This window comes from Phymastichus coffea, unplaced genomic scaffold (assembly GCF_024137745.1).
Source record: "Phymastichus coffea isolate CEN01 unplaced genomic scaffold, Cenicafe_Pcof_1.1 PCOF00186, whole genome shotgun sequence".
In the NCBI taxonomy this organism is placed as follows: Eukaryota; Metazoa; Arthropoda; class Insecta; order Hymenoptera; family Eulophidae; genus Phymastichus; species Phymastichus coffea.
In genome coordinates, this window is record NW_026706997.1 from 140,568 (window position 1) to 165,854 (window position 25,287).

Below are 25,287 nucleotides of genomic sequence, written 5' to 3' on the forward strand. Positions count from 1 at the left end.
GAGCTGTGTGGCGTCCCGAGCAATTATCACCTCGCGAATAAAGACGAAATGGCTATGGACCTTCGCCGTTCGCAGCAATCGCCCAGTCTCCGATCTTCGCAAAACGGACGTACAAGAGGGTCCTATTATCACTGCCAAACGTACTTTGGACTTTTCGGTGTGTGGTCGTTGGTCTGGCACTGCTTGTGCCTGCCCTAGGTACTTGAGTATCCTAACGCAGTTGCATAATACACAGGCAATGCGATATGTAAGAAAGAAACGTCTACGCCTGCAATGGTTGCGCAAAACCTGAGAGTTGCGCTACCTTTGGCAAAGTGGTCGACGTTCAGTACCGTTCGAAGTAGACGTATCTGATTTTCAAAGGCAATCGGTGACTTGGTAAAGTCAATGCAATTGCCGAGCCGCCGTGCGGTGTCGTTCGTGCCGCAGTAATCCTGGACGTCCTCTCTGAACGCCTCGCCGATCGGACGATCTCACGCGGCTCGACGACAACTGCTCTGGACGCGATCGTCGCTGAAACTGCGGATTCTCTCGAGAGTCACCGAGGCAGCTCAAACGAAGCGCACCAAGACGTTAGATTTCGCTTGATCGTCTACGGCGTTGGCAAACGGCTTCGCGTATTGTTCCATAACTATCCCGGTCAGTGGGTCAGAGACCACAGCCTTGTAATTTATCGATCACGGTAATGACGATTTCGTAGGAAAAATAGCATTTATCTACTGCGTCGTCTATTTCAATGAGTCCGGATCGCACAGAGAGAACGTCAAGTATTAAATGCAATTGTCGAAGAAACTCGTTTATTTCAGATAGATGTTAAAGGTATAGCTTTCGTGTTTTACCTTCTTGTCGTTGGGACTGCGAATGTCAATACATAGTCCGTTTCAATGCCAAATTAATGCGCAATGAATTGCGTTAATACTTTCGTTGTAAAATGAGCTTATGTAAGTCGATTGTCAATGAAACCGGAGCGAGGAAATCAAAGTTAACGTTTCATAACGATGCAAATTGCATTATTCGAAGGTTTGCAAGTTGAAACATTTCGTACTCCAGAGTCCTGCTAAGAATTATTACATAAAGGTGTCACATAATTTTAGATCATCGCACTGTCATACCTGATCAAACTCACCTGATTTTACTACGATCATTCACAACTTGAGAAAAAAAAAGAACTACGAGCTGAGAGGGCCATCGGAAGCCTTTTTTTATTATTTATAATCGTTATATAATTTTGAAGGAGCCGTAAGAATCCATGAAAAGCCTTTATAAAACAATAAACACTAATAAAAATAAAAATAAATTCTGTTTTCAGGTATACAAGCAATAACTACGACACCTGTGTAGGCACTTGAACTTTGGTGGAAATTGTTTAGCGTAATTCATAATGCTGGTTTCAAAACCAGCTTTTTTCATCGTAAATCTGAAAAATCTTTGTACCTTTAAAAAACAAAATTTTCATTAATTTTCACTTCTCGCATTTACCTTTAACCTTTTTGTAAAAACTTTTCAAACATACTTGCATCGTCGTCTAATTCCATCAAAAGATTTATTGTAAAATTCAACAACTTCGATTATATTGTCAAGTCAATTATGAGAAGTCAATCAAATCTGTCATCGAACTGGAGAGACAATAATTTTGACAATCATTAACAAGAAACATAAACCGCTCAAAAGCCTAGTGTTGTCGTACAGTGTCCGAAGATATTCTCCACAAGTGACTAGCAGTCCTTGCGCAAAGCGTAACGCGCGGCACGGCAAACGGAGATGTAATTGCATCTCCGCGACGTAAGAAAAAACAAACCCGCGTGCACTCCGTGGAATCATTTCGAAGCTTAGTATCGATATAATTGTCGCAAGAGACTCGATAAGACGCGCAGACAGAATGGATCCTTTGCGTGGAAATCTCCGCGTGGGTTATTAATTCATTTCTTGCCAGATAGGCGAGTGATTGTTGCGCTTCTAGCGCGAAGAAACGAGCAGTAATTGCGCGAACTCGTTCACTCGTATACGTTCAAAATACCAACTGTAAAAGTAGATTTTACTGGCAGGCAACCGACGCAGGTAAGTGACACCTACGTTCACGTATATATTTGTATTCACTTGAGCCTTGATTCGAAGGTCGCCGCATGCTTTAAAACCATTGCTTCGCGTCGTAAATTTCGAAGATTCTGCGAAGCCAGTTGGCAAATTATTCGTTACCCCCGCTACCATGTCCTGTCCACGTCGGAACGGAATGGGACCGCTCGTTCGTGACGTCTTCCTTCGTCTTCTTATCGAAGCTCTCTCTCGAACGGATTTGCATCGTAGTCTAGCTCAGCGCAAAACGTCGCCAACGGTGACTCGGCAGAGCTCGGTCAGCTCGTCGAAGTCTTCGAATTGCCGTCGCATGCTCGCGAAAATGAAGTGCGGCAAGTCCGTCATCGGACTGGCGAAGCAGTAGCTTTGAAAATCGAAGAACTTGACGCGGTCGACTTTGCCACCGGCGCTGCGAAACATCACGTTGTCGTTCCACAAGTCACGGTGGACGAGGCAAGCCCAGGGCTCGCTCGACGCCTGAACACGCTCGCGATAGCGTATCAAACGCGAATCGTAGCCGATCGTCTTCAAGACCAGCGGCACCGAGGTTCGTCGGCTGGCCGCGCGCGCTTCTTCATTGTCGCTAAGAATTTTGGATTTTTCTCTTTCATTGCTAATCCTATCGCGTGGAATTTGGCTATCGCTGGTATTGCAATCCTCATCTGATCCATGGAAAAACCTACAACCGTTGTAAGATCAACGTTTAGGAATGATACGACCGAACGTATATTTGAGGAAAGGTAAGCAGGTATAGAAGTTACTGTTGCTTGAGCAATTTGGTGCCACAGCTTCAGATCCTCTCGTGAAATCGAAATAACGACAATTTATAAAGTATTTGTAATTGTACCACACGGATCGCTTGTACCGGTACGGCGTTGCTACTCGAAGGCGATAAGCGATCGCGGCGTGATAAAGCGTTCGTCTGTCACGTCCATTTTTTTGCCTCGTCCATTTGGCGTTCGTTCGACAGTTCCGCGTCAGTGATAGTTTTGCTTCCGCGAGATTGTCTCTTTTCCAGGCTACGAGGTCGACGCGCGCGAACGCCGACGAAACCCAATCACAACGTCGAATCACGAACCTCGGCGGCGGTCCTCCACAACGTAACCGTTTACATTTATTTTGAATAATATCTCAGAGCTCTCGTCAGCTCCGTCGTCGTCGGCTCCAGCCTTTGGTAAGCGGGAGCGATCGGCTCGTAAAAGCACATCCCCTTCGCCACGGTGAGCTCGCGCCGGTAGACCAGTCGCTGGAATTCGGACGGCGTCTCCGCAACCAGGCGGCTACCTCGCCCGACGTCACTGCCGTAATTGTCCCCGGTTTCCGCGGGTTCGAGCACTTCCAGATCGTCGTCGCCCAATCTCGAGCGACTTGTATAAGACCTGTATAAGATCGTCGCGAGCAAGAGCTCGAAGGCTTCGAAGTAGAACGAGCACTAGCGGCGAATATCGCCGAAAAGCGACTTTTCGTTTCGCTCGCGCGCAATTTGAGTGGCGGAGGGAGTGGCTGAGGGGCGGGCAGAGGAGCAACGCTTAGATGAGAATTATAAACGGGTGATCTATATTTAAGGTGGTCCTCCCGTCGGCTTTCTCTTTGGCATTTCTCGAGGCGTTTCTACTTCTGAATTCGGCTTCGCAGCGAGTCAGATAATACAGGCAAACGTGCGACGCGATTAGCGCTTGAGCAGTGCGATTCGTTGCACTTTACAAAATGTATGTGCGCTCCGCAAGGCGGCGCACCGTTCGCGGTCAAATCATGACTGTCCGCAGGAGATTCAGGTACGTCGCTGCCGTTTTGATCACCTGCAAAGTTGGTTCGTCAGTCGCCGACGAGCGCGGAGATGCAAATGGGAAATCTCACGTTGCAGAAGCTGCTCATCGACAGGTAGACCATTTTCCCAGCAGTGATTCTCGCAGGGCAGCAACTTGATATCGCGATTATGAAGATTACGTCCACGGCCGTCTTGCCCGGGAGCTTGTACCAATCAATCGCGTAGGTCACCTCGCCAACTTTCTTGCACTGCAACCAACAAAGCCAGTGTCTTGACCTACGTAGTGGCGTGAAATAATGACCGACGGTAATACCTGTTCGGTGAGGATGTCCCCGATGAAGCAAAAAATGAAGATGTTGAACGTGAACGATACGAGGAGGATGCAATATGTCATCGTGCTGATAGCGTTACGGCTCTCCCATTCCTGCAATCTCCCGTTGATTTCGTGCCACTGCGATATTTTCACATCATTTGGTAAACGAGATTTCACGAGCGCATACCGTGATGAAGTAATAGCCGAGGAAGCAAATGTTGAGCGTGCATCCGACGAACTCGACGAAGCAAATGACGTTCAGGTTTTTCTCCACCCTCTTCGCGAAGCTAGAAACAAGCAGAACAGGTCGAGCAATCTCGGAGGATCCACGGCGGGGCAGTTCGTAACCTCAGCGCCCGAACGTGCTTGTCGACGATCTCTCTCATCCTGTCGGCACTGCCGGCCTCGCCGCCTCGAGCGAAGTCATCGAGCAGGCGCATGACGATGTCGAGCTGCGCGCAAACGTGAACGACGAATCCAGCGGCGAGGCTGCAGGCGCCGACGGTGATGGTGTACAAGACGAACCCCGACGCGAACTGCACGAGGAAGACGAGCTCGTACCAGGGGCTGCTTTCGACGCGCATGAAGCGCTCGTACACCGGATAGGTGAGCGCCCGCGGAGCTGGAATGGGCAACGTCGAGTCCGTGGAGTTGCGCAGCTCCAGCTCGGCCAGCCTGGTGAGGAAAGCCGTCGAGGCGATGCGCCCGGACGACAGCGGCATGATGGTGTGGTAGAAGAACCCGCCGCCGTACATGAAAGCCGCGCAGAGGAGCGTGAGGAAGTGGCCGAGCCTCGCGTTGCTCCGCATTATCGCGAGCTGCGCCTGGAACGCGCGTCGCAACGAAGTGTCGCTTGGGGCCGAACGCGGCGTCGACTCACCGTGGCGCGCCTGTCCTTGTAGAACTTCCAGTCCTCCTCGACGTGCCGGAAGCACTCGCCGATCTCCTTGACGCCACTCACGAGCGAGCAGTACTTGCCGACGGCCATGAGGTGGAAGCTCATCGGGCCGATCAGCTTGAGCTTGATCGCCGCGCTGGGCTCCTCCAGGAACGTGTGCAGCGCGCACGGCACCAGCAGGAAGCTGATCAGCCAGTAGCTGGCGGTGACGGCTGCCTTCTGCAGCAGCCGCAGCGCGAGGCTGGCGTCCGAGGCCAGCGGCCATATGCCGAGGGGTATGAGGAAGTAGCGGTTCATTCGTATGGCGTATCGCGACTCCTCGCCCACGGACATCCTTGCGCCGCGGCCGCGGGACTGCGAACTGGCCGCGAGCCGCCCCCGTGCCAAGTTACTTACGCTCGTCGAAGGCGGATCGATTCGGCTTCGGTTTTCGCTACTGAATTCGTAATACCGCGCCAGTCCGCTCCAGCGCGCTGGACATTCTCTTTCCAAGTGAATAATTGGACACACGCGGGCGAGTTGCTTCCGTCGATCAAAGAAGAACGAACAAATACGGCAAGCCTTACGCACGGGCTATTTATATCGAGATACTTTTCCAGTGTCGTCTTTTTCAACATTTCCAGGACTTCTGTGGTATGAGTAATCTTAAGTTTGTTGGCGCTGGAAAAATGTCCGACGATAGTGCGTCTTATGCAGTTATTTATGACGCGTTTCAAAAAAGAAATAAACGCACTCGCCGATTTCCCTGTTGCCGCCGGGTTAGACTCTCGGAAAATAAATCAGCCGGTAACTCGCCGTCGCGGCTCCTTTCTGGCGCAGGACGAAACGCGAACTATCGGCTTATTTCGTCTCCTTCGATTATGCGGCTCAAACTGCGCGACACCTACGCGGGGAAGAGCGCGATCGCGTCCGGCGAAGACTTCACACTCGTTAAAACGAAATCCGCGAACCGAATTGATCGAGCTCGCCGTTCTCGCTCTTTAATTTATAATACCGCGCTGGAAGCTCGAAGGCTCCTTTTCTCTTCGGTACGGGCTTGCGACTGGCAGTTGTCAAGATGTGCTTACCAACAAAAACGAAGTCCATTGCCAATCGCTCGCTCCATTCTTGCTAGCGATGCTCAGTTTCTCGTTCATTTCCATCGCCTCGGCGAATGTACGTCTCGCAATTAAATTTTTTCCCGCGTCTAGATGGATAATTGCGTCTCCACGCGGTGGCAAAAATAAAGAGAAGGGAAAAAAATTGTGCAAACGAAAGGGTTCGTCTTGAGCGTTTTTGTCGATCGTCTCCGCGTTTACGTCCCAGAACAATCACGTAGAAAGAAAACTTTCTCCCCTATTCAGCTGGATATAAGTATAATTGCTGCGAGTACTCGATGAACTTCGAGATGTATCTGCGTGGAATATTCGATAAAGAAAAACATGGTGCGCGCGTGATTACGTTTTTTTTCTCGTTTCCCCGTAGCAATTATATGTCCCTTGCGTAGACGACGCATGAAGAAAATTGTACGCCCGATAATGTAGGCATGTTTAAACTTGTGTCTTGATACGTAAGCAAAAGATTGCGTATACAAAATTGAATCAAAATGTTTTTTACGGCTACTCAAAATGCAATTCAATAATCTGGACGCTCATGACTTTTTGCAAAAGTCTTCTATTGTTCGAGTACTACATTTTATTCACAACTGTGGTTTGCGGTATAACTTGACAAATGCGAATCAAGGCGTTACAACATAACTACCCGCAGCAGATTCAGCTATGACGTTGCTGCATTGATCACTTGAAAAGTTAGCTATTCAGTTGTTGCTACGAGCCAAGTCGATGCGAGATCTAACATTGGAAAAGCTGCTCATCGGCGACATGCATCTGGCCATTTCAACATCGTTCCGTTGAGAAATCAACAGTTCAATGATCGACGCGCCTGCGCTGATCAAAACATTGACCTGTAGCAAACTATGACCATTACAGGTGATGTTATTACGACCGTCGCAATAATATACATCAGACACATATTGGGCTCCTGAAATATAAACAATATGTAGATAAGTGTGGCAGCCTGCTAAATATAATGCAACACAGTAGCAATGGCTTTATTTACACGAAAGATCCTATACTTTTTTGCATTTTTTTTCATTCGCGGGAATAAAAATGTTAAATCTCTATACGAATCTTACTTTGTGTTTTGAATATGTCCCATTGTAGGTAGGCATTAAATGTACTTGATGCGGGCCACAATATTGTGAGACGGCCGTACTTGGATGTTCATTATTCGACGAAATATAGTCTAGCTGTCGAAGGGTAACACATTTAATTTTTGTCGATCGTCCGACCCGAAAACAGAAAGCACAAATGAAAAGTGTGACTGACCGAGCCACCCGACTGATAATGCAATTATACCTGTGAACTCCCTGCTTCTACTTTTGACACGTCAATCGTCGTACTACCAAATTGCTGATCAACGGCTTCTTGATATGAAGGTACACTATGATTTAGACTGGATTTTTCCGAATCTGTGTGTAAATTAGAATAACTGACATAGCCACTGCCCGTATTCTGCAGGAACATTTTAAAGGAACGAAAACTTGAGACTGCGGTGCTGATTACCAAACTCTTCGGATATAACTGCTGCCAGTTGCGGTATTTTGCGTGGATGTAGTCTTTGTTTCCTAGTGGAAGGGATGTGGAGGGGAAAACAAACGGTGTCCTTGTGCGTTTGTGACGTACACGACGTATCGATTCAGGATCCACCAGACACGGCGACGCCGTGGAGCTCTCGGTCTCTGCACGTCGCTTTCAATTTCATTTTTGCTGCTGATTTATACTACAACGTGGTTAAATAGTTCGTAAACGCATTGCCAAAAGTAAAATTCATTTCGATACAAAATGGATGTTTGTTTATTCAAATTTTAAAAAAAGGCAAATTAATTATACACAGCAGTAATAATAAAAATAAAACAAAATGAAGTCTTGAGGAACTTATTTATTAGGCTTATCAAAGTAATTCTTGGTTTATATATACTAAATCAAAGTTAATTTACACGTTAAACATATCTGTAATTTATTGTCTCGAAAGTGTATACTTTTACAATATAGTTATTGAATTTAGAAATGATTTTTTGTAGATTCACTTTAAAGTTACTTCGATAACAATTTATAAAAAAATGAGTCCATGTATACGAAGAAAGCTATTTATAACAAAAGTGCGTATTACATCAAATAAGAACTTTTGAAGCATAAAGGTTAAATTTTCCATCAGTTTTACGAAGAGACCAGCAGTAGCCAAGTATGTACTTGTCCTTCGTAGATGTCTCTATCTATTTTTATTACACATTTCTTCATTGATACGTTGGTTTTATAAATAGAAATTTATTCTGTAATAACGGTCAGGGATTCCATTTTCATTTTCAACAGAGAGAAAATAAGCCGTAGGTGTAGTTATATATCTCTAAATCACCGATGCAATAGTTATATAACTTGAACTATTTTTACAAAACAACAGGCAAATCGTTTAAAATTAATAATTGAATCTATGCACAGGCACATTCATATAATATATATTCACTATAAATATTTATATTATTTTAACAAGTGTAAACGGATTCGTCATTTGTAATGTCTGATTATTAAAAATTCTATATATATGATTAGTCATATCGAAACGTTGATAAAGCTGTCTGTCCAACAATCACTTAGCAACTTATTGAGTAATCATAGTATAGGATATTTGTAATAATCACGTATCTCAATAATAGATAATGTCTCGAAAATAAAGCATTTAGTGCATATCTTCAATATAAATATACAAGCTATTATCTCGTAAATATTAATATGCATCAGATTATCCATTATTAATTTTCCAGTGCCTACGACGAAACATATAAGCCTTCTTTTTCCTTATTTAGCCATGCATACCGAGAACGAATATTTTTCATCTTATATAAAATTTCTGTTTCCTCAGAATTATACTTAAAATACAAACGTTTGCAGCCGCTCCATCGCACTTAAAATGTATCTTTGGTCTCTTGAGAACTCATTGTTTGGCAGTGCTTCAGCCACAGGCTTATGTGTCATCCAAATCCTCTCACTTATCAATGTATTGAGATCCTATCCCTACTGTTAACAGTATGATTATCAGTAAAGCGATCATAGAGCACTTGATGTCCTGAAAAACATAAATGTCCAGATAAACGACGCTCGCGAGCTGTACGAAAAAGCAGATGTGTTCTGGCAAGCGAAAATCGCAGATTTTTATGGACGACGCAAACGAAAGCACCGTGAAGATCGTAAATCGAGACTTACTTTTTGACTTTGTCGCGTGTCGCCCGGGCCCCGGCGTTGCGCAACTGGCTCGCTCGTATTTCGCTGGCTGCTCCACGAGGCACCGTCCGTCTGTTGGAAATCGATCGATTATCGGCCTCGAAGGGCAATGACGACAGGCGCTCGGCCGAAACGCGACGTCCGACAGCACTGTACCTGCGCGCTCGTCGCTAAAGTTTCAGCGTCGCTCGACTCTGGCTTCGATACGTCTATCGTGGTCGTTCCCCTGGCACCTTGGCCGACGGCTTGCTCGTACGTGGGTAGGCTGAGGTCCACGGCGGTGTAGCCGGGCGGCCTGCGTAAATCAGAGGAGCAGTCGTCGCCCATTCTCGCCTCGTGGAACGTGGGAAAGCCAGCTGACGCGCTGCCTTTCGCTAAGCTTCCCGGCCAAAACTGCCGGGGTGCTCGCGTGTGCGTGCGTGTGATTTTCCGCGAGGGTGTAATTCCAGCCCCCCTCCCTCCCCGAGTGGGAGGATTACGGGAGCGGCTGGAGGGGAATGAGCTTCCTGCTCTCGTGCGTGTGCGACGAGGACTCTGTCCGCCATGAAACTCCGCGTTACGTGACTGCGAATTTTATGCTACGCTAAGTGTATGCGTATTTGTAACAAAAATTTGTTCGGTTGATAATTTATTTTACAGTACGTTCGTTACAATTATTATACGTTGCAATTTATTACAATTTTCAGAGACGACTCTTTGAGTATCATCTCCTTTTGAAGACTTGTTCTCATTTTTAACCATATTTAGCATATTGTAAACTTCTTCTGGCAGTAGTTCGATCTTGACGGGCTTATATGTTGGCATGCCTAGTACCTATTACAATTGCAGCAACCAGGATTACAATTGTTATCGCAGATATCAAGATTACCAAGCCGACGGGCTCGTTGCATTGAAGAATATAATTTATAGGACAATCTGTGAATTGATTTGACTATCGGTATTAAACAAAAATACAGCAATAATGCGATTATTAGCCAAAAACAATTATCTATTACAAACTACGAAGAGAATTTACGTACTTGGCGCTCAATGCACTCGAGATCGAAATCATTTGCATCGATTTTCACACTGCGTCAATATTTTGCAGGGTGTCGCAGACTTACACTTTGGAAGTTTCCCGTTCTCCATCGATTATTCCACAAGCGCCTAGTATTGAATGAGCAATATGTTGTGGATTGATTGTCACATTATTTCTTCCGTCATAATTGCCAGCATTCCAAAAATCGGGCGGTCGTCACCTGCAGGCTCGCTGGCAAATCTTCGTTGCCGTATAACGCCGATCTCGCGAGCTCGACGCGATCGACCAGCGTCAAAGATGCGCCTGCCACGCCGGACTAAATTCGTTTGTGCGCGCATCGAACGAGCGCTCGCACGAGTTACCGTGATTCCCATCGCCGACGTCCTCGATGTCGCTGCTCGTCTCCTCCACGCGGCAGCTCTGGCGAGGCTACTTGGCTTCAACCAACGAGGAACTTGTGCTCGGCAAGACCAGTCGAACGTCGGGGATTCCTCGACGTGAGTGTTCCGTGTCGCTTGGCTCTACGAGTATTTTGTCGAGTTACCACGCCGATATACGATAGCGAAGGCTTGAGTAAGCAAATCGTGGCTTGTCCGCGAGACGGCAGGAGCGATCACCAAGTTCGCGCGGCGATAGCAGTGAAACAGCTCTCGCTGATTCGATACGTAAGCGATACGTATTCGATATGTCGCTTGTTCGCGAGTCGCACGCGTATCGGGCCGACTCCAAGGAAACGATCACGCACGCCAAAATTCAGATAGCGGAAGGTCTGCTCGTAGCTCACGGTGTGTATTGGTTTATTAGAGCGCGTGCCACGTCCAAGAAATTCGGAAACTTGGTGTGTAAATTTCTACATTACGTTTTGTATTTGCATTTCTATTTTTTTTTTTGCTACAACGCTCGTATCTCATACAACAACCTGAACCTTCACACATTTTATAATTTATAGATATCACAATGATTCGTTGATATGATGAATAATGTAACACATAAGTATAAATATTTAAACAGCTTTACCGCTTGCTCTTTACTTGGCAATAATGAGAAACGGATGATAAAATAACTGCCATTTTTCTATAAATTTAAAATACTTATCGAAGAAACACATCGCGCAGGTGTATACTCTCATCACTGGTCACATATCCCGGCTCGAAATCATGTCTCGTAAATGTAAGGCTTCTCATGGCAGTGAGTTGATCGAGCGTTGGATGGGGAATGGATAATTTACAAAAATTACTATGTATACCATTATTATGAATAGAACGGCTAGCACAATGGACGCAATTAACATGCCGTAAAATCTCCTCCTGAAATGCTGAAAATAATATTTTAGCAGTAGCTCTACGAGTCTTAGAAATCGCGCTCTCAGAAATTGGCATTAACGTAGCCGGAAAGTTCAATCTTACGTTTTGTCGATTCCGCGTGTCCCAGTAGTATCTCCAACGTTCTTCCGCAATTCGATTACGATTGGCATTAGATAAAGCATAACTAGCTGAGTAGTTGTTTTCCAAGCTTCCCTTTCTCTGATCACAATTACTGCTCGGGGGGGCGTCTCGCCCAGATTGGCTTTTCAAGGCTTCGTCTGCCGTCGTAACATCATTAACCTGCTGGAAATGGTGTTCTTATTGATTTCAAATATTGCACTTTAGCGAAAATTGAAAAGAAAGAGAAAACCCAGCTGTTACCTGTAATGTCGTCGACGAACAACCACTGGATGCAGGTTTTGAATCGTCAAAGGCTGCTTTCGTTGGCTCGATACTGCTGCCCGACTCCGGTGCACGTTCTGCAACTGAGCAAATAATTTCCAGACCGAGATGATTATTGTCTGTTTGTACGTTGGAACGGCAGTCATCGACAGATGAATAATCATTGGACGTTCGCGCACCAGACGAGTAGTCGAGGCTAACGCCATAGTTGTCACTCATCTCTCGTCCGGGAATACTTTGTTGAAATCAAGATAAATACTGAGAAAAAATGTATTCCACGTGGTACAATATTCGAGCGAGAGAGAAAGAACGAAGCAGCGACACTGCTGACACGACGAGATTGTCGAGCTGCGGGAACTCGTACGGCCAAGAGAAAGAAAGTAAGACAGAGGAAGCTTTCAACGAGGTTACGAAGGGGAAGGAAGGAGAAAAGCCTCCAGGCCTGAGTCTCTCGCCACGTTCTCCCTCGAACGGCTGCCCCGCTACGTTCTATTTTTATTTCGACGCTCGCTCGTTGCGCGACGATGAGAAACCATCTTGCCAATGATCCTCCCGCGTCTCCTCGGTTGCCCCATTCGGTTCGTTTTCGTCCGCATCAGCTGTTGACTACTCTTATCAGTATGAGGGTCGCCACGAGCACCAGTACGACCATCGAGTAAAATATCCTGAGCGTGCAGCGAGCAGAAATACAACGCCCGCTCGCCGAGCGTCAATCACGCATCTCTTAACGTACGATGGGAACGTGCCGTCGAGCTCACATCCTGCGCGTGGCCGCCGGAACGATCGCTGTGCATCTGCACGCTGCAGAAGTGCGCGCTCGATATCGTTGACGCGCCAGTGCCATCGCGCAACGTGACTTCGCCTCGCCACCATCGCGGAATTACAAACCGTTGAGAAGCTCGGGATCTGTTGTGCGGCAGGGGGGGCAGTGTGACTTACTCGCGCGTGGATGGATAAGCGAGGCGTCGTTTTATCATCCCTCTCCTTGCCTATAGTTTGTTTGCGCATGTTCTAGCGGTGGATTTTCCAGTGCTATTCTTAGAATTCAACTATTATCTTTCTTTTTCGCTGTGAGATTTTCATTACTCAAGTCAAGCTTGTACGTAATATTATCATTTTTTTAAGTATACCCGGCATTGATGAGAAAAGTTTGCCATTTCCGAATAACCACACAGATTTTTTTTGACATTTTACTTGCGAATTTTCACATCACTTCATGGTTTTATATATCAAAGTGCAAAAATCTGAGCGCGATACGCGAAGTATGAAAACACTCAAAGACCGCAGTGCTGTCATCCACCGCGAAATCAATTGATCCTAAGTAACAATGATGATTGATGAACGAACTCAAATGTAACTCAATGATTCAGTTTTGGAATTAATTACGAAAAAGAAATAACATAGCAATTCAATTGTGATAAAGTGAATGTGTGAAACCAACACTACAGCGTGTAAAACTATATTCGAGAGATCTTGTATCTCAAAACAATAAATGATGATAGACCTAGATCCGATAATATTATATATCTAATTGTACCGTCCAATGATAACGGAGGAATCTGATCAAAAAAATCTTTAGCGACAATTTCGACAACGTAATTTGAAAGCTTGCTTGTATGTATACCCTTGTTGTAGTGTTTTTTGGGGGGAAGTAGAGGGGTAGTAGGGGTAGTGTAGAGTTTGGGGGTGAGAAATTTTATTTTCGTAGCTTTTTCTCATACGGAAACGAACAGAGATTGCATGATTAAGCAATATCCATTTAAGCATCACCTGAGAAATAATCGTTATAGTCACCACTACTACCCTATTGTTACCGCGTCAAATAGGCCTTTTTTATTATTTGTTGATTTGTATTGCTAACTAACGTACATTAAACGTCTCAGTGCTGAAGTTAAAACTATTATATGTACCACTTCTCTATAGAGTTTTCTACTTATTTATGCGGCTTCAGGGGTAAAGATTCGAACATTTTCCCCCTCTGTGAGCATCCGAAAAGTTGGGTTCTCACGTTCATGATAGCGATCAATGAAGTGTAAGAGATTAAATTTTTTGCGTACAGGCTTACTTTGATGATCATCGCAAGAAAATAGTTTATAAATATACCAAACCTGTTTAAAGTTAAAAGTTTCGTTTGAAAAATTGTGAGATTTCCTTCTTTTGTGCACTGACTTCGGAGGTTTTCTATTTATTTTCGTAGAAATAAATCGAATTCGATGACGAACTTTTTTTCAGGTATGATTTTTATTTTTTGATAATATATAAATACTAATCACAGGTAAATCTGAGAGCTTCTCTGATCGAATAGTTACAGTATATCACACGTTGATTTTTTAATGAACACAATTTTTCATAAATAATAAATATCATTGGAAAAGTATGGTACGTTTTTAAAAAATTATATAAATTTCTTTAAAAATAGTTAATTGAATAGCCCTACTCAATATGACCTTATTATAAGCACTATTATTACCAGAATAACAGCGAATGCCACGTCGATAAATATTTTTATGATGCGAATGACTCATTCATCGACCTGAACAAAAAATGTTATACTCATAACTATAATGTTAATGGCGTTAAATTAGCACAAATTATATTTCTTTGACAAAAATGTTATTTAGTACTAGAATGTTCAAGTTTCTCATCCAATTCCTCCGTTCCTCTATGGTGAATTAATTGAAACCTTGAAAATTATGGATAGTTATTCAAAAGAAAAAAAAGTGAATTGCGTGGCAAGAAGGTCAATCATTGTATAAACGAGAAGTAACTCACGTATCGAGATCCGCGATAAACATCATTAAGGAACAAAAGATTGCCAGTGTCACCGTTCGCAAGGCCTTGTTGATGATCACTTTTGAAGAGATCTTTCGAGTTTCACGGAAAGGATAACAAATTATACCGTCAATTGATAATAAAGCAATATCGCCATGGAAATGAAACTTTGTTAATTGTACGTATAATTATTACCCACAACAGTCCGAAGTTGGTGCAGGCGGGTTGCTGGTACTAGTAGTATCTTTAGCGGAGGTATCTCTCGCAGCCGCCACCAGCTACCTCGATCACGCGGAACAAAGCCCGCCGCGGGTCGCAGCTATGCTATACCGAGGCAACTCGCGGCGAATCGTCCGAATCCCCTCCGCCGTATCGCGTTCCAGACTTGCGTTACATGGTATGGCGTTACAGCTCGCATAATAGGGCAGCCGCGCTCAATCGAGGCTAACTGCAGTTTATTTCGGCAGTGGGCGGCCGGCAGCGGAATTATAACGCTCCCGTTGCATCAACATCCCTCGCTTGGTTCTCCACAATAATCTCGCGATCGAGAGCGAAGAGGCCCCGCAGCCGATACGCGAGAATTTCGACAAATGCTAAAAACTCGCGCTTCCACTCGAGAAATCTAACGCACGTGACTCGTTGAGACTGAGAGGAGGAAAAGGAGACGTAATGGATGCTGAGCTGTCAATTTCCATATCCAATAAACGCTTGGCAGTCGGCGTCACATAAATGTGCATTTTTATTAGATCATACTTATAATTTACCGTACAAACTCGTCTTACATCACATTTTTTCTCGCGATACTACTCATCGCGTTTATTATATCAAAGTCACAATAATTTACGAAAACAGTACAAAATGTACTCGTATTCTCCGATTTGAAAGACAACCGTCGTTACAATAGAATTTCGAGCGAATATATTTACAGGTTTATTATAATTGCAGATAATCGAAAAACGAGAGTTACAAGTCTTTGGGTCGGAACACATTACGCGGCGGTGTACTCCAGGCATAAGAAGAAAATTGGTAGCACGCCGAAAGAATAATACGGGAGCGCGATTGCTAGTCGACGATCAACGGAAAATTAATTCTCAACGAAATTTGAGAAAATGTATCGTGCAGAAAATGAAAAGTCCAGTGAAGATGACAATCAGCGCCATACACGCTAACAGGGCAGTGACTGCGCGCTGAAAATACAAAACCGTCTTATCAGAAGTTTGCTTTGGTATAGAAAATATGTGGGATGTAAAAGGTGCGCAAAACTTACGGCGTATCCGTATTTTTCGCTGTTCCCTAGAAAAATATCATCCGAAGCTTCGTTGCGCGGCGAAACGCTCGGGTCCTTGGAAAAATAGAAAGAAAAAAAAAATACAAATGACGGAGTAAGTCGGTTCGCGCTTCAATGGAAAAGAGCTCGAGCAGGTAACTCATCGTCCTTGCCGATTACCGTCCTGACTTACATGCGGTGCTGCGACTTGATTGCCGCACGGACAACGAAGATTAGCAAGCGCCGTGGTGGCATCGCGTGGCAAGCGCTGGCAAGTAAATACGGGAGCACTGCTGCTCGGCCTTCGCGGAGCGCTGCCCGTCGCCTCCTCGTACGTGGGCAGACACTTGTCCCCGACGCAGGGCTGTCTGTGGATCTGCGAGCAAGGTGGAGCATCTCGTTGCATTCCGCGCTGGGAACAAGTCGAGCACTGCGCGAGGCGCGATAACCGAACAACGCTGCCCCACTTGGCAGGCTAGCACGGCTTGACGTTGGTGGGAGCGCCGGCAAATTACCACGTGTGCTCGCGCTAATACTGTCGGGCCGTATGTTCGTCGTGTTTTTTTTTATTTTTTTTTGTTTTTTTTTTTCGTTTCATGCCATGCGATCCCACCTCGTTGTCTTTGCACTAAACTATGCGTGCACTGAAACGTTCCTGTGCGTAAATGATAATCAGCAATGTGATTGCCGTGGTAATCGCCGCTAGAATCAAGGCCAATATGTCCTTGTAAGTCTGAAAAATAAAAATTGATATGACTCGTGGACAACTAACAAGCTAGGAGCGCCAGTACATAAAAGGCTACTCTGTTCACCTGGAATCTATAGATTTCTTCATGCCTTGTGTCGATCGTTGCTTGGTGGTGCGCTCTCCGCCTAATCAAATCATCCTGTAGCATAAATTTAGTCAATTGCCAGTATAATTACTAATCTTTCGAATGACACATTACACGACGTTTAATTTCAAGACGCGAGTTGCTTGAGGATGTGTTTGATATGGTGCTGTTCCTTGCCGAGCGTTAGAATGTTGATAAGTGTGTTTGTGTTGCAGTATTTTTGCTTTCCAGTGTCGACCATTGAAACGATATGAAATACTCATTGATAGATGCACGTACGTCTCAAAATTACTGCCTCAAGCGCTAAATTACAATTTTCACAATGCTTTTTATGTTTGTCGATTTGCAATCCATCGTTGAAGCGCTCGATAAGAGAACTCGCACTCGTACCGCCTCGATTCAAGAATCTACATTACCAGTTGAACCTACCAGCGTGTTTTCGATTTCGACTGAAGGTCGAACCGTGTTGTTTGGTCTACCGGCAGAAATGGAAATCAGCGGCGCACGTTCGTTGTGAACCACGATGTCGGACACACTTAGCAAGAGTTCGTTTGTCAGCGGCGCAGCTCCAGTGGCCGCTTCGTACGTCGGCGGAGAGTCATCGTACAACCGTGGATGACTGTTTTGCGCCATTCTCTGCAGGCTTCTTCGACGAGACACTGCGCTCTAGGACAGGCTAGGACTGCGCGACGAAAATCCACGAGCTCGGCGAGCCGCGGACTCCCCACTTAACTCGCCACGCGTTCACTGTATACTGTGCGGCCAAGCTTGGGTGGGGGAAGTTGGAATAAATTGACCTACGCGTGCAACAGGTCAATGTTGCTGGGTTGGTTATCGCGAGTTGAGTTTGACGGCAAGCTGCTTGTCAAACTGTACGACTTTACGTGCACTTGTCCATCCGTCCGCAAATAGAATTCAGTGTTACCATTGAAACTGAACGTTGATCAAACGCACGTCGATCAGCGTTGTTTCACGATACATATGGCTGCTTTCACTTGTCGACGAATGAATGATTTTTATTCGTTTATCGTTGCAAGTCAACGTAACTCCCGGGCAGCACTGAACGTTCGTTATTTATAAAATCAATTGCAAACATCGTCCGATTGTCTTCGACTTTGTAACTTGTTCGTCTCCACTTCAATAAAGTTAAAACGAACTCAACGGCCATCGCAAACACCACGAAGGATATACTTAGGTAAATAGTACACACGCGATCATTCCAGTGCTCTGTAACATGGAAATTCGCATATTTCACTAAGCGTCCGTCAATTTACAATCTGGCTATTTGATTTAAGTGTGAACCTACCCTTTGTTCATTTCCTGATAGCGGCTTTCGGTATCTTCCGACGACGTGTTGAAAATTCTGTGAGTGTTGAGAAATGAAACCAAGAATGTAAAAATACATCACGTCGGAAACTTTTGGTAGCTTCGTTGTGTTCCGCGTCATTCTCTCGCGGAAGCTGGCCATCAGCTTGACAGCGAAGCTCGCTCACTCTTCAAACCGGGGGTCACTACGTAGACGTGAAGACCAAAAGCAGTGCGGCAGTGTCGATCGCAAAATTTACCGCGCTGTCGAACTCAAAGAGCATCGTACGACCGAATGACTACGTTGCGATTTGTCTGTCTTACGAGTTTGCTCGTGTTGATTTGTTACGTTTCAACGTTTGGGCAATTTATTTTCCGATGCTTACATTTCAAATACAGTTGAAAATAATTCACGACTAGAGGCACACAACGTATAAATATAGTGATTAAAATATTACGTAAAATATTGTACATTGTAGAAACCAATGATTAGTGTCAAACAATATCAACGGCTTCTTCGAAGGCGAACTTGATAATTTTAAAACATCTGTATGACGAATGACTAAAGATATTCGGAGTGTACTTTCGTTTGCCCAGATAATCGGCTTGAGATTAGTAAACAAGCTCTGCCAATAAAGGTTTTTCTTTGATGACCATTCGTATCAACATCCATATTATACAATATTATACACGAGTTTTTACGCGAGTTAACAATGTACAGAATCGATGTTTCGCGGGAAGAGATGTGTTTCTTACACACTGATTAATGAGTAATGCATGTGCTTGTAGATTGTAACGTCATGAGACGTTTTATTTTATTTTAATTCAGGTGGCAAAAGTCGGTCGGTGTGCTGAATTGCAATGGTGCAGAATGAACGTTGCGAGTGAAAAGTACGTACCTTCGAACGACACAAAGTCAGTTAATATTCGCGAGCTTCCGTACTACGTTGGTTCGACAATTGGCTTTTTTACTAGGCATTTGGATTGTGAAGTCGCTACGTTCCAATTGTCTTTTACTTATTCTATTTCATTCTTTGCAAATCCATAGGTCGGGCATTCTATCTACATTGGAATTCTTTTGCAATTTCGAAATAAAACTTATTGCTAGAGTGACGATTCTTAGTGTGTCCCAGTCTTCAGTTTACCCTTCCGTAGTCATCAGGGATTTCGAGGCGCTGCAAGGCACTTTCAGAAAAATCAAGATAATGTACAACTTTGTATTTCGTCTCAACAAATAATATTCATTTTGTGCCTGTCTACTTCAACATGGATAACGCGAAAAAAAAAACCAATAAGCAGCTGATGATCACCACAATCGTGATGCCCACTCTTGACGATTTCCACTGAAAAATTTGAAGATTGAAATTCGTCACTGAGCGTTCGGCCTGTCGACTTTCGTTATCACTCTAACGGGTACGTACCGTTTGCTCTCTTACGTTCCTCGTGGATGCTCCCGAAATGGTTTGAGTCGTGTGACCTGTCGACGGACTGGATCGATCTTGAATGCAGATCTCTACATTTTGTATCCCAGACGAGTCGTCGGGAACCTTCAGAAGCGCGCGTCAAATCGACTTGAAGTGAGTGACATTATTCGCACACGGAAAAAAATGGTCTACCTGTGCTGTCATAACTTGCGTCGGCTGGTGAACATTGGCCACGGCCTCTTCGTACGTTGGCAGCGAGCTTTCCCTGTAAAGCTGGACCACTCGTGGTCGCTTGTGAGGATCGAGCCGAGACATTCTGTCGCGAGTAAACTGGACATAACTGATGGTATTGCGCGGGTTTCGATTTCATACGACTTATTATCGCACGATTACGGAATTATCGATGCCGTGATACTTTTGATAAAATCACTTGTGGCAATCATCCCACGCGTATGGGTGTCATGCAATGGCGAGATCATTGGAACTATTGTATTTAAACGGTTATTTCACGCACGCGCGCCACACGCGCGAGCGCGCGCGCACACACACACACAGGTGAACAGAGGAGTCTCAAGATAACGCTGTCCGTCGCTCACATGGATTCCAAAAAACACCAGGCGTTAGCAGTGCTTTCCTACACTGTCCAGCCCACTATTATCAGTAAGCCTAAGTAGGACATCAGAGATCAGCAATTGCAAATGCATTGCGATCCAAACGGTTTTCAAAATAATTGTGTTTCTCAAAAAAGGAAGAGTAGGCTTTCTCATTTTTCAGGACAAGCAACAAGGACAAGTATTTGCTCAAAAAACCCTCAAATGGCGTTACCCACTCTCTCTGGCAACGCGTGTGCACATCTTGAGTACTGGTAAACTTTACCTGGAAATCATTTGCCTTCAAATACCATTGCCATTTCATAAAGGTCGTGCTGGACGTGTTCGAAAGCAGGAGATCAATTCCTTAAAAAAGTGCTCGCGGTGCGAATGACGTGACTATTAAAAGTCAAGCTTAGTCTGCAAACTCGTCCACCCATCTCCCACTTCTTTGAGCCACACGACGGTCAATTCGCACTCGAGACTTCCGCGCGCAATCGCAGCACAGAGTCAATCGGCGCGAGATGAGACACGCGGACAAGACTTTTGTCGCGCCGCTCGACTCTAACGCAACAACGTTCGAGCGATTCGTTGCGCTGTCCTACGTGTCATTTGCAGCGCGAGATTGGAATGCGCGACTCGCAACAGGTGCTTCGCCAATGGTTGGTCACCGACTCGGAGGTGCTTGATTTCACGACCGACAGTTTGGTCGAGCGGAGCGATGTCAAAGCCGTGGTCGAACAACTATGGGCAGGAAAGTCTCGTCGAGCGGCACTACCCACGGAATTCCAACGCGATCAGAGCTTTCGTTGCTACGTGAACGCGGCAAAGGAAATTGTTCCTTACGAGCAGATCGTCCTCTCTTACAGGAGACTGTATCGCGGTGACTTTGGCATCGCGTCACAGTTCTGTGGTGGAAGGCGATTGACTATCGAACCCAACGCGATCGGCGCAGACGAAGGAGCCGTGATACCGTTGGAAATTTTGCGACGTATTGGCGTCGTACTTCGAGTCGAGCACTACAACTTCCCAGACATACGAGCCAATGTGCTTTTATGGATGCTTTTATTTATGCTGGAGGTGACGAGCGTCGGCACGGACGAGCTCGTCGAGTTCGCGAAGGCCAGTTCCTGGCCAAGATGCTGCTATCGATGACCTTCACGCGCGAGTTACTGCAGTGCGAGATCGTCACGCCCAAGGGAATCTTCCTCTACGAGGAGATGCTGCCGGGCAATTCGACGTCGCACCCAAATTTTACGGTGGACACTCGGCGACGTAGACAACGGCGCGCTGTTGTTGCTGGACAATTTGAAGGAGAGCGGCTACGCGATGGAGGACCGATTGAAAGGTGAGTCGCGATAAATTCTTCCGCTCGTAATCTGCCATCTCAGATACCGAAGCCTCGCGACGATTGGTTATCGTGCGGAAAATCGCTTCGACGAAGAAGCAAGCCTCGAGATAATTGGCTCGAGCTTCGTCTAATGAAAAGCTCCTGTTGATTTTCATTGATTTTCACTCTGGAAGTAACGACGGCCGTGTCGGGCGCATCGAAGCCTAGCCGACCTTATTACTATCGACTCAGGAATCGAATTGGCGACTACGCTGCGCGGACTTTCGCTCAACTCTAAAGCTCTATAGGACTGGCGATGTAACGGCATAATCTTGAATTCTTCTCGCGAACGAAAGGCCACGCGAAACTGTTTCATCGCGATCTGTGGATCAACGACGATGCGATGTTGAATTTCGCATGGACGACGGTTTCGAGTTCTTCTCCAGCCTGCTGCGACAACTCGGCGACTCGAACGAAGCCGTGAGCCTTTGCCGCCAATCCAATTGCGTGGAATTAGCGAGACTCGGCGTGCTGCACCGGTGTTTGGCCATGGCTAACAACGTCGAGGTGCGATCAAGGGGGTTCTTGAGATTTAGGACTCCAAAGGCGAATGGCAAAGGAAACCGTTCGAACGCCGTCGGATATTCGTGTTCCTGTCCGACGAATGCTTTCAAATCTTTTCGGATTCGCTTGCTTGTAGGTGCCGACTATCAAAATTCAACATTTTAAACCGAGTCTGTGTCGATTCTGAATTTCATCGAAAATCAATTTCTTGCAAGAGAATAAAAGTAAAAAACCAATCAAAGCAGTGTCTGATTTAAGCGATCCCGGTATAGTTCTCAAGAAAACGCTACTTAAAATGTCGACGAGGCACCCCAAAAGCCCCAAGAAAGTGTAAAAAGGTGGTGGCATTCAACTACAGTAATGCACGGGATTTTTCTAAAATACGCTTTATTTCTAGACTACAGCGAGAAAAGTTTCGAAAAACCTCAACAGGGCCCCCGAGTTTGCGTTTACACAGCGTCAACTAATGTTGAAAAAATCAGGAAAAGAACGAAGGTAAACCAGCAGTCTGCTCAAGCAGTCTGGATGTTACACTTGAACGAGGTGTGCTTGCAAGGCGAGAAAACGGGCTCCGCATCCGAATTGTCCGCGCAAGAGACGTCGTCGTCCGCGAGTTTTTCGCCGTAAGGACAGCCGCAGGTGGCCGCCAGGCGATTCTCGGCCTCGCACGGGTGATCGGTCCACCTGATCCGAGCCGAGCGGTTGCAGACTGCGAGGCCGCGCAGCGTTCTTTGCGGATCGGCGACCAGGATCGCGGGATTTCGTCCGCTTTTGTCGACTCGGAACAACAGCTCGCCGCCGCTAATGCCGAAAATGTGGCCGCCGTGGATCGCAAGGCTCCTCGCGGCCTCGAGCTGCTCGGGTAAGTCCAGCGTGCGCACGTCGTCGCCGTCGAGGTTCGCGTGACGAGCGACGACCCGCTTGGAGGCCTGAGGGAACAAACGTCATTGTGAAAACGAATGAAGTCATCGTTTTAACCAACTAAAATGACATATCACGGTGTACCGTAGTTTCAGTCCAGTAAACCCTGTCCTCGTCCAGATCCACGGCCAAAGCACTAACGTGTAGAGTAGGGCTTAGAGCGCCGAGGTCGATGATCACCTTCAGTCCCGATCCGTCAGTGACTAACCTGTCGATGCTTGCGCGTGCCAGTGGTCCATTCCCGCGGTCGATTCTCGCGAAGAACACGTATCCCTTGTTTGGGTGAACCGACAGACCGGCGACCAGTCCTCGCGCGTTCTTGATCAAAATCTTGCTGTAGGATGGATCGCGAACGTTCGTCACGCTGAGCGTGGTCGCGTCGGCGTAGTAGTACGCGAAGTAGTACAGGTTCTTGGTGATCCAGTCGTAGGCGAGGTCGCCAACGCTCTGGCTGAGCAAATCCGGCGACAAAGACCTCGCGCGTGCGCTGCTCAGTCGGACCTCGTGCAGCTTGTCGTCGGGGAAGTGGCCGCTGTAGTGGACGGCCCCGGCGTCGGCGTCGCAGTCGAGCCCGAGAGCGTCCACGCGGTGGCGAAACGGCACGATCGGGTCGCCGCCGTCGGCGCTCAGGCTCCGAGCGCGCAGGTAGGAGGTCTGGAAGGGGCGCGCGCGAGTCGCGGACGAGTCGCTGGCCCTCGACACTCGTGTCCCGGAAGTGCACCCTCTTGCGCTCGCCGTCGTAGTCCGAGCACGCCACCGTTCTCCTCGGCGTGTCCACCCAGCAGACGCGCTTGGACGTCGCGTCGACCGCCAAGTCGGCCACGTGGATGGGCCCTCGGTAAGGCCTCGACGGGCCGCCGCTCGGCCCCCCGTCCACGTCCGTCGGCTCCTGGTGGATCGGGACCGGATCCGAGCCATCCTGCTGCGCCCTCGGGATCTTGGGAACGCTGACGCGATTCACACGGCGAGAAAGCCAGAGGCGAGCGACTCGCGAAGGCTCACCTGCAGGTCGTCCGAGACGAACAGATATCCCTCGTCGGCGTCGAGCTGCACGCTCTTCGGGCGGACGAGGCTGCCCGTGCCGAGGACGAGCGTGGCGGCCTCGCCGCTCTTCAGGTCGAACGCGTACAAGCCACCGGCGAAGCCCTCGACGAGGTAGAGCTTGTCGTTGGCGTCGTCGACGGCCACGCCCCACGGCAGCCAGTCGCCCTAGCTCGCCACGGCCACGCGCGGCCCCGTCGTCGCGCCGCCCGCCTCCAGCGCGTAAACCTGCCGCGCGGCGAGGTCGCCGTAGTAGAGCGTGTCGCGGGCGCAGCTGTAGCCGAGGCTGATCGGGCTGCCGGCGGCCGCGAGCCAGCCCACAAGGGCGCCGCCGTCTCTACGCGTAACTTCGCGCGCGAAACTGTGCTGCATGCGTCACTCGCGATGTTTTCTCGCGCCTTGAAATGCAAATAAGCGCAACGCGTGTCAGGCGCGTGTCCCAATCGCAATTTTTCGATGGCGAGTCGGAGACGAGCAGCAGCGCTCGGGAAAGACTCGAAGGCTCCGCGAGTCCGGCCAGCGCGCTGACCGACTCTCGCCTCGGCTTCGGCGAGCGTGCACTCGGCGAGGCCACGGCCAAGGGGCCACTGCGCCCGAGCCGGCCGAAAGGCCTTTCGCGCCGCTTACGTAACTATTTTTAACGCGTCTACGAGATCAATGGAGATTGCGACTTCGGTTCGGTTGTTGATTCAGCACTTTTCTATGTCGTTCTTTAATTGCCGTTGTTTATCTGGATTGCATTATTGCTTATTCCATTCGCTTTATCTTGCAAATCTGACCTCCAGTCGTAGATGTATTCTTTCTTCTGACAATGTTTATTCGGTTAATAGAAATGTACGAAATGTATGATTAATTACGTATAATGCGATAATACGAATGATTGATCGATATCTGATAATACTGCCAATTTCACGAAATATGTCATTTCGAGCGCGTAACATTATTTGTCGTGCACAAATCACCATAGTGATGTATTTTTCTTTCGTGCCGAACGAAAGTGCGAACGAAAAATCAAACGCCCTCTCGTGCAGCGTTCTCGCTTCCCTATGGCAAAACAGTTTTCACGAAATTATGCAAGTTTTCTTTGTAATTGGTGTATTCACCCGTGGGACAAAAAATGAAAAGGAATGTCGTCGATCGTCGAATAA

General features: G+C 46.8%; 3 protein-coding genes and 1 long non-coding RNA gene across 14 annotated transcripts; all 4 read right to left on the minus strand.

Annotated features, from left to right (window-relative positions):
• Positions 1 to 2,272: 2,272 nt before the first annotated feature.
• LOC131673600 (uncharacterized) lies at positions 2,273 to 2,735 on the minus strand. Its single transcript, XM_058951709.1, has 2 exons — positions 2,617 to 2,735; positions 2,273 to 2,482 (listed from the first exon to the last, which is right to left on the minus strand). Exons 1-2 carry the CDS (start codon positions 2,733 to 2,735, stop codon positions 2,311 to 2,313), a joined length of 291 nt encoding a protein of 96 aa, XP_058807692.1. The 3' UTR covers positions 2,273 to 2,310.
• Positions 2,736 to 3,555: 820 nt separating this feature from the next.
• On the minus strand, positions 3,556 to 6,119 carry LOC131673606 (odorant receptor 13a-like). 3 transcript variants are annotated; one of them, XM_058951716.1, is made up of 7 exons: positions 5,786 to 6,119; positions 5,035 to 5,680; positions 4,503 to 4,978; positions 4,342 to 4,441; positions 4,155 to 4,265; positions 3,931 to 4,089; positions 3,556 to 3,872 (listed from the first exon to the last, which is right to left on the minus strand). In XM_058951716.1, the coding sequence occupies exons 2-7, from the start codon at positions 5,383 to 5,385 to the stop codon at positions 3,819 to 3,821; spliced, it is 1,251 nt and encodes a 416-aa protein (XP_058807699.1). In that variant the 5' UTR covers positions 5,386 to 5,680; positions 5,786 to 6,119; the 3' UTR covers positions 3,556 to 3,818. The 3 variants fall into 3 exon arrangements, with proteins under 3 accessions (XP_058807699.1, XP_058807700.1, XP_058807702.1); XM_058951717.1 differs by having other exon boundaries at positions 4,503 to 4,972; positions 5,035 to 6,119; XM_058951719.1 differs by having other exon boundaries at positions 4,716 to 4,978; positions 5,035 to 6,119.
• A 587-nt stretch (positions 6,120 to 6,706) lies between these two features.
• Positions 6,707 to 12,912, minus strand: LOC131673607 (uncharacterized). Of its 5 annotated transcripts, none has more exons than XR_009302727.1 (8): positions 12,272 to 12,912; positions 12,072 to 12,175; positions 11,793 to 11,993; positions 9,525 to 11,701; positions 9,351 to 9,440; positions 7,449 to 9,213; positions 7,226 to 7,339; positions 6,707 to 7,071 (listed from the first exon to the last, which is right to left on the minus strand). XR_009302727.1 is itself a non-coding variant. In XM_058951720.1 (3 exons), the coding sequence occupies exons 1-3, from the start codon at positions 7,614 to 7,616 to the stop codon at positions 6,982 to 6,984; spliced, it is 372 nt and encodes a 123-aa protein (XP_058807703.1). In that variant the 5' UTR covers positions 7,617 to 7,818; the 3' UTR covers positions 6,707 to 6,981. The 5 variants fall into 5 exon arrangements, 1 of the variants encoding a protein (XP_058807703.1); XR_009302730.1 differs by having other exon boundaries at positions 9,525 to 10,299; positions 10,388 to 11,701; positions 12,072 to 12,912; XR_009302728.1 differs by having other exon boundaries at positions 9,525 to 9,951; positions 10,046 to 11,701; positions 12,072 to 12,912.
• A 1,412-nt stretch (positions 12,913 to 14,324) lies between these two features.
• LOC131673599 (uncharacterized) lies at positions 14,325 to 18,646 on the minus strand. Of its 5 annotated transcripts, none has more exons than XR_009302726.1 (8): positions 18,271 to 18,644; positions 17,394 to 18,191; positions 16,944 to 17,018; positions 16,325 to 16,864; positions 16,132 to 16,206; positions 15,064 to 16,051; positions 14,865 to 14,956; positions 14,327 to 14,775 (listed from the first exon to the last, which is right to left on the minus strand). It is a non-coding gene; the product is annotated as an uncharacterized LOC131673599 (long non-coding RNA). The 5 variants fall into 5 exon arrangements; XR_009302724.1 differs by having other exon boundaries at positions 15,060 to 16,051; positions 18,271 to 18,597; XR_009302723.1 differs by having other exon boundaries at positions 14,326 to 14,775; positions 14,865 to 16,051; positions 18,271 to 18,646.
• Between the last annotated feature and the right edge of the window lie 6,641 nt (positions 18,647 to 25,287).

Excerpts from the sequence above, each read along its gene's own strand:
- LOC131673600 (XM_058951709.1), bottom strand. The coding sequence starts at position 2,735 with ATGAGGATTGCAATACCAGCGATAGCCAAATTCCACGCGATAGGATTA. Across the intron at positions 2,483-2,616 it reads CGGCCAGCCGACGAACCTCG|CGCCGGTGGCAAAGTCGACC; the intron begins GTGCCGCTGGTC and ends GATGTTTCGCAG.
- LOC131673607 (XM_058951720.1), bottom strand. The coding sequence starts at position 7,616 with ATGTTCCTGCAGAATACGGGCAGTGGCTATGTCAGTTATTCTAATTTA. Across the intron at positions 7,340-7,448 it reads TAGAAGCAGGGAGTTCACAG|CTAGACTATATTTCGTCGAA; the intron begins GTATAATTGCAT and ends ACCCTTCGACAG. Across the intron at positions 7,072-7,225 it reads GGACATATTCAAAACACAAA|GAGCCCAATATGTGTCTGAT; the intron begins GTAAGATTCGTA and ends TTTATATTTCAG.
- LOC131673606 (XM_058951716.1), bottom strand. The coding sequence starts at position 5,385 with ATGTCCGTGGGCGAGGAGTCGCGATACGCCATACGAATGAACCGCTAC. Across the intron at positions 4,266-4,341 it reads TCGGCTATTACTTCATCACG|GAATGGGAGAGCCGTAACGC; the intron begins GTATGCGCTCGT and ends GGGAGATTGCAG. Across the intron at positions 3,873-3,930 it reads CGATGAGCAGCTTCTGCAAC|GTGATCAAAACGGCAGCGAC; the intron begins GTGAGATTTCCC and ends CCAACTTTGCAG.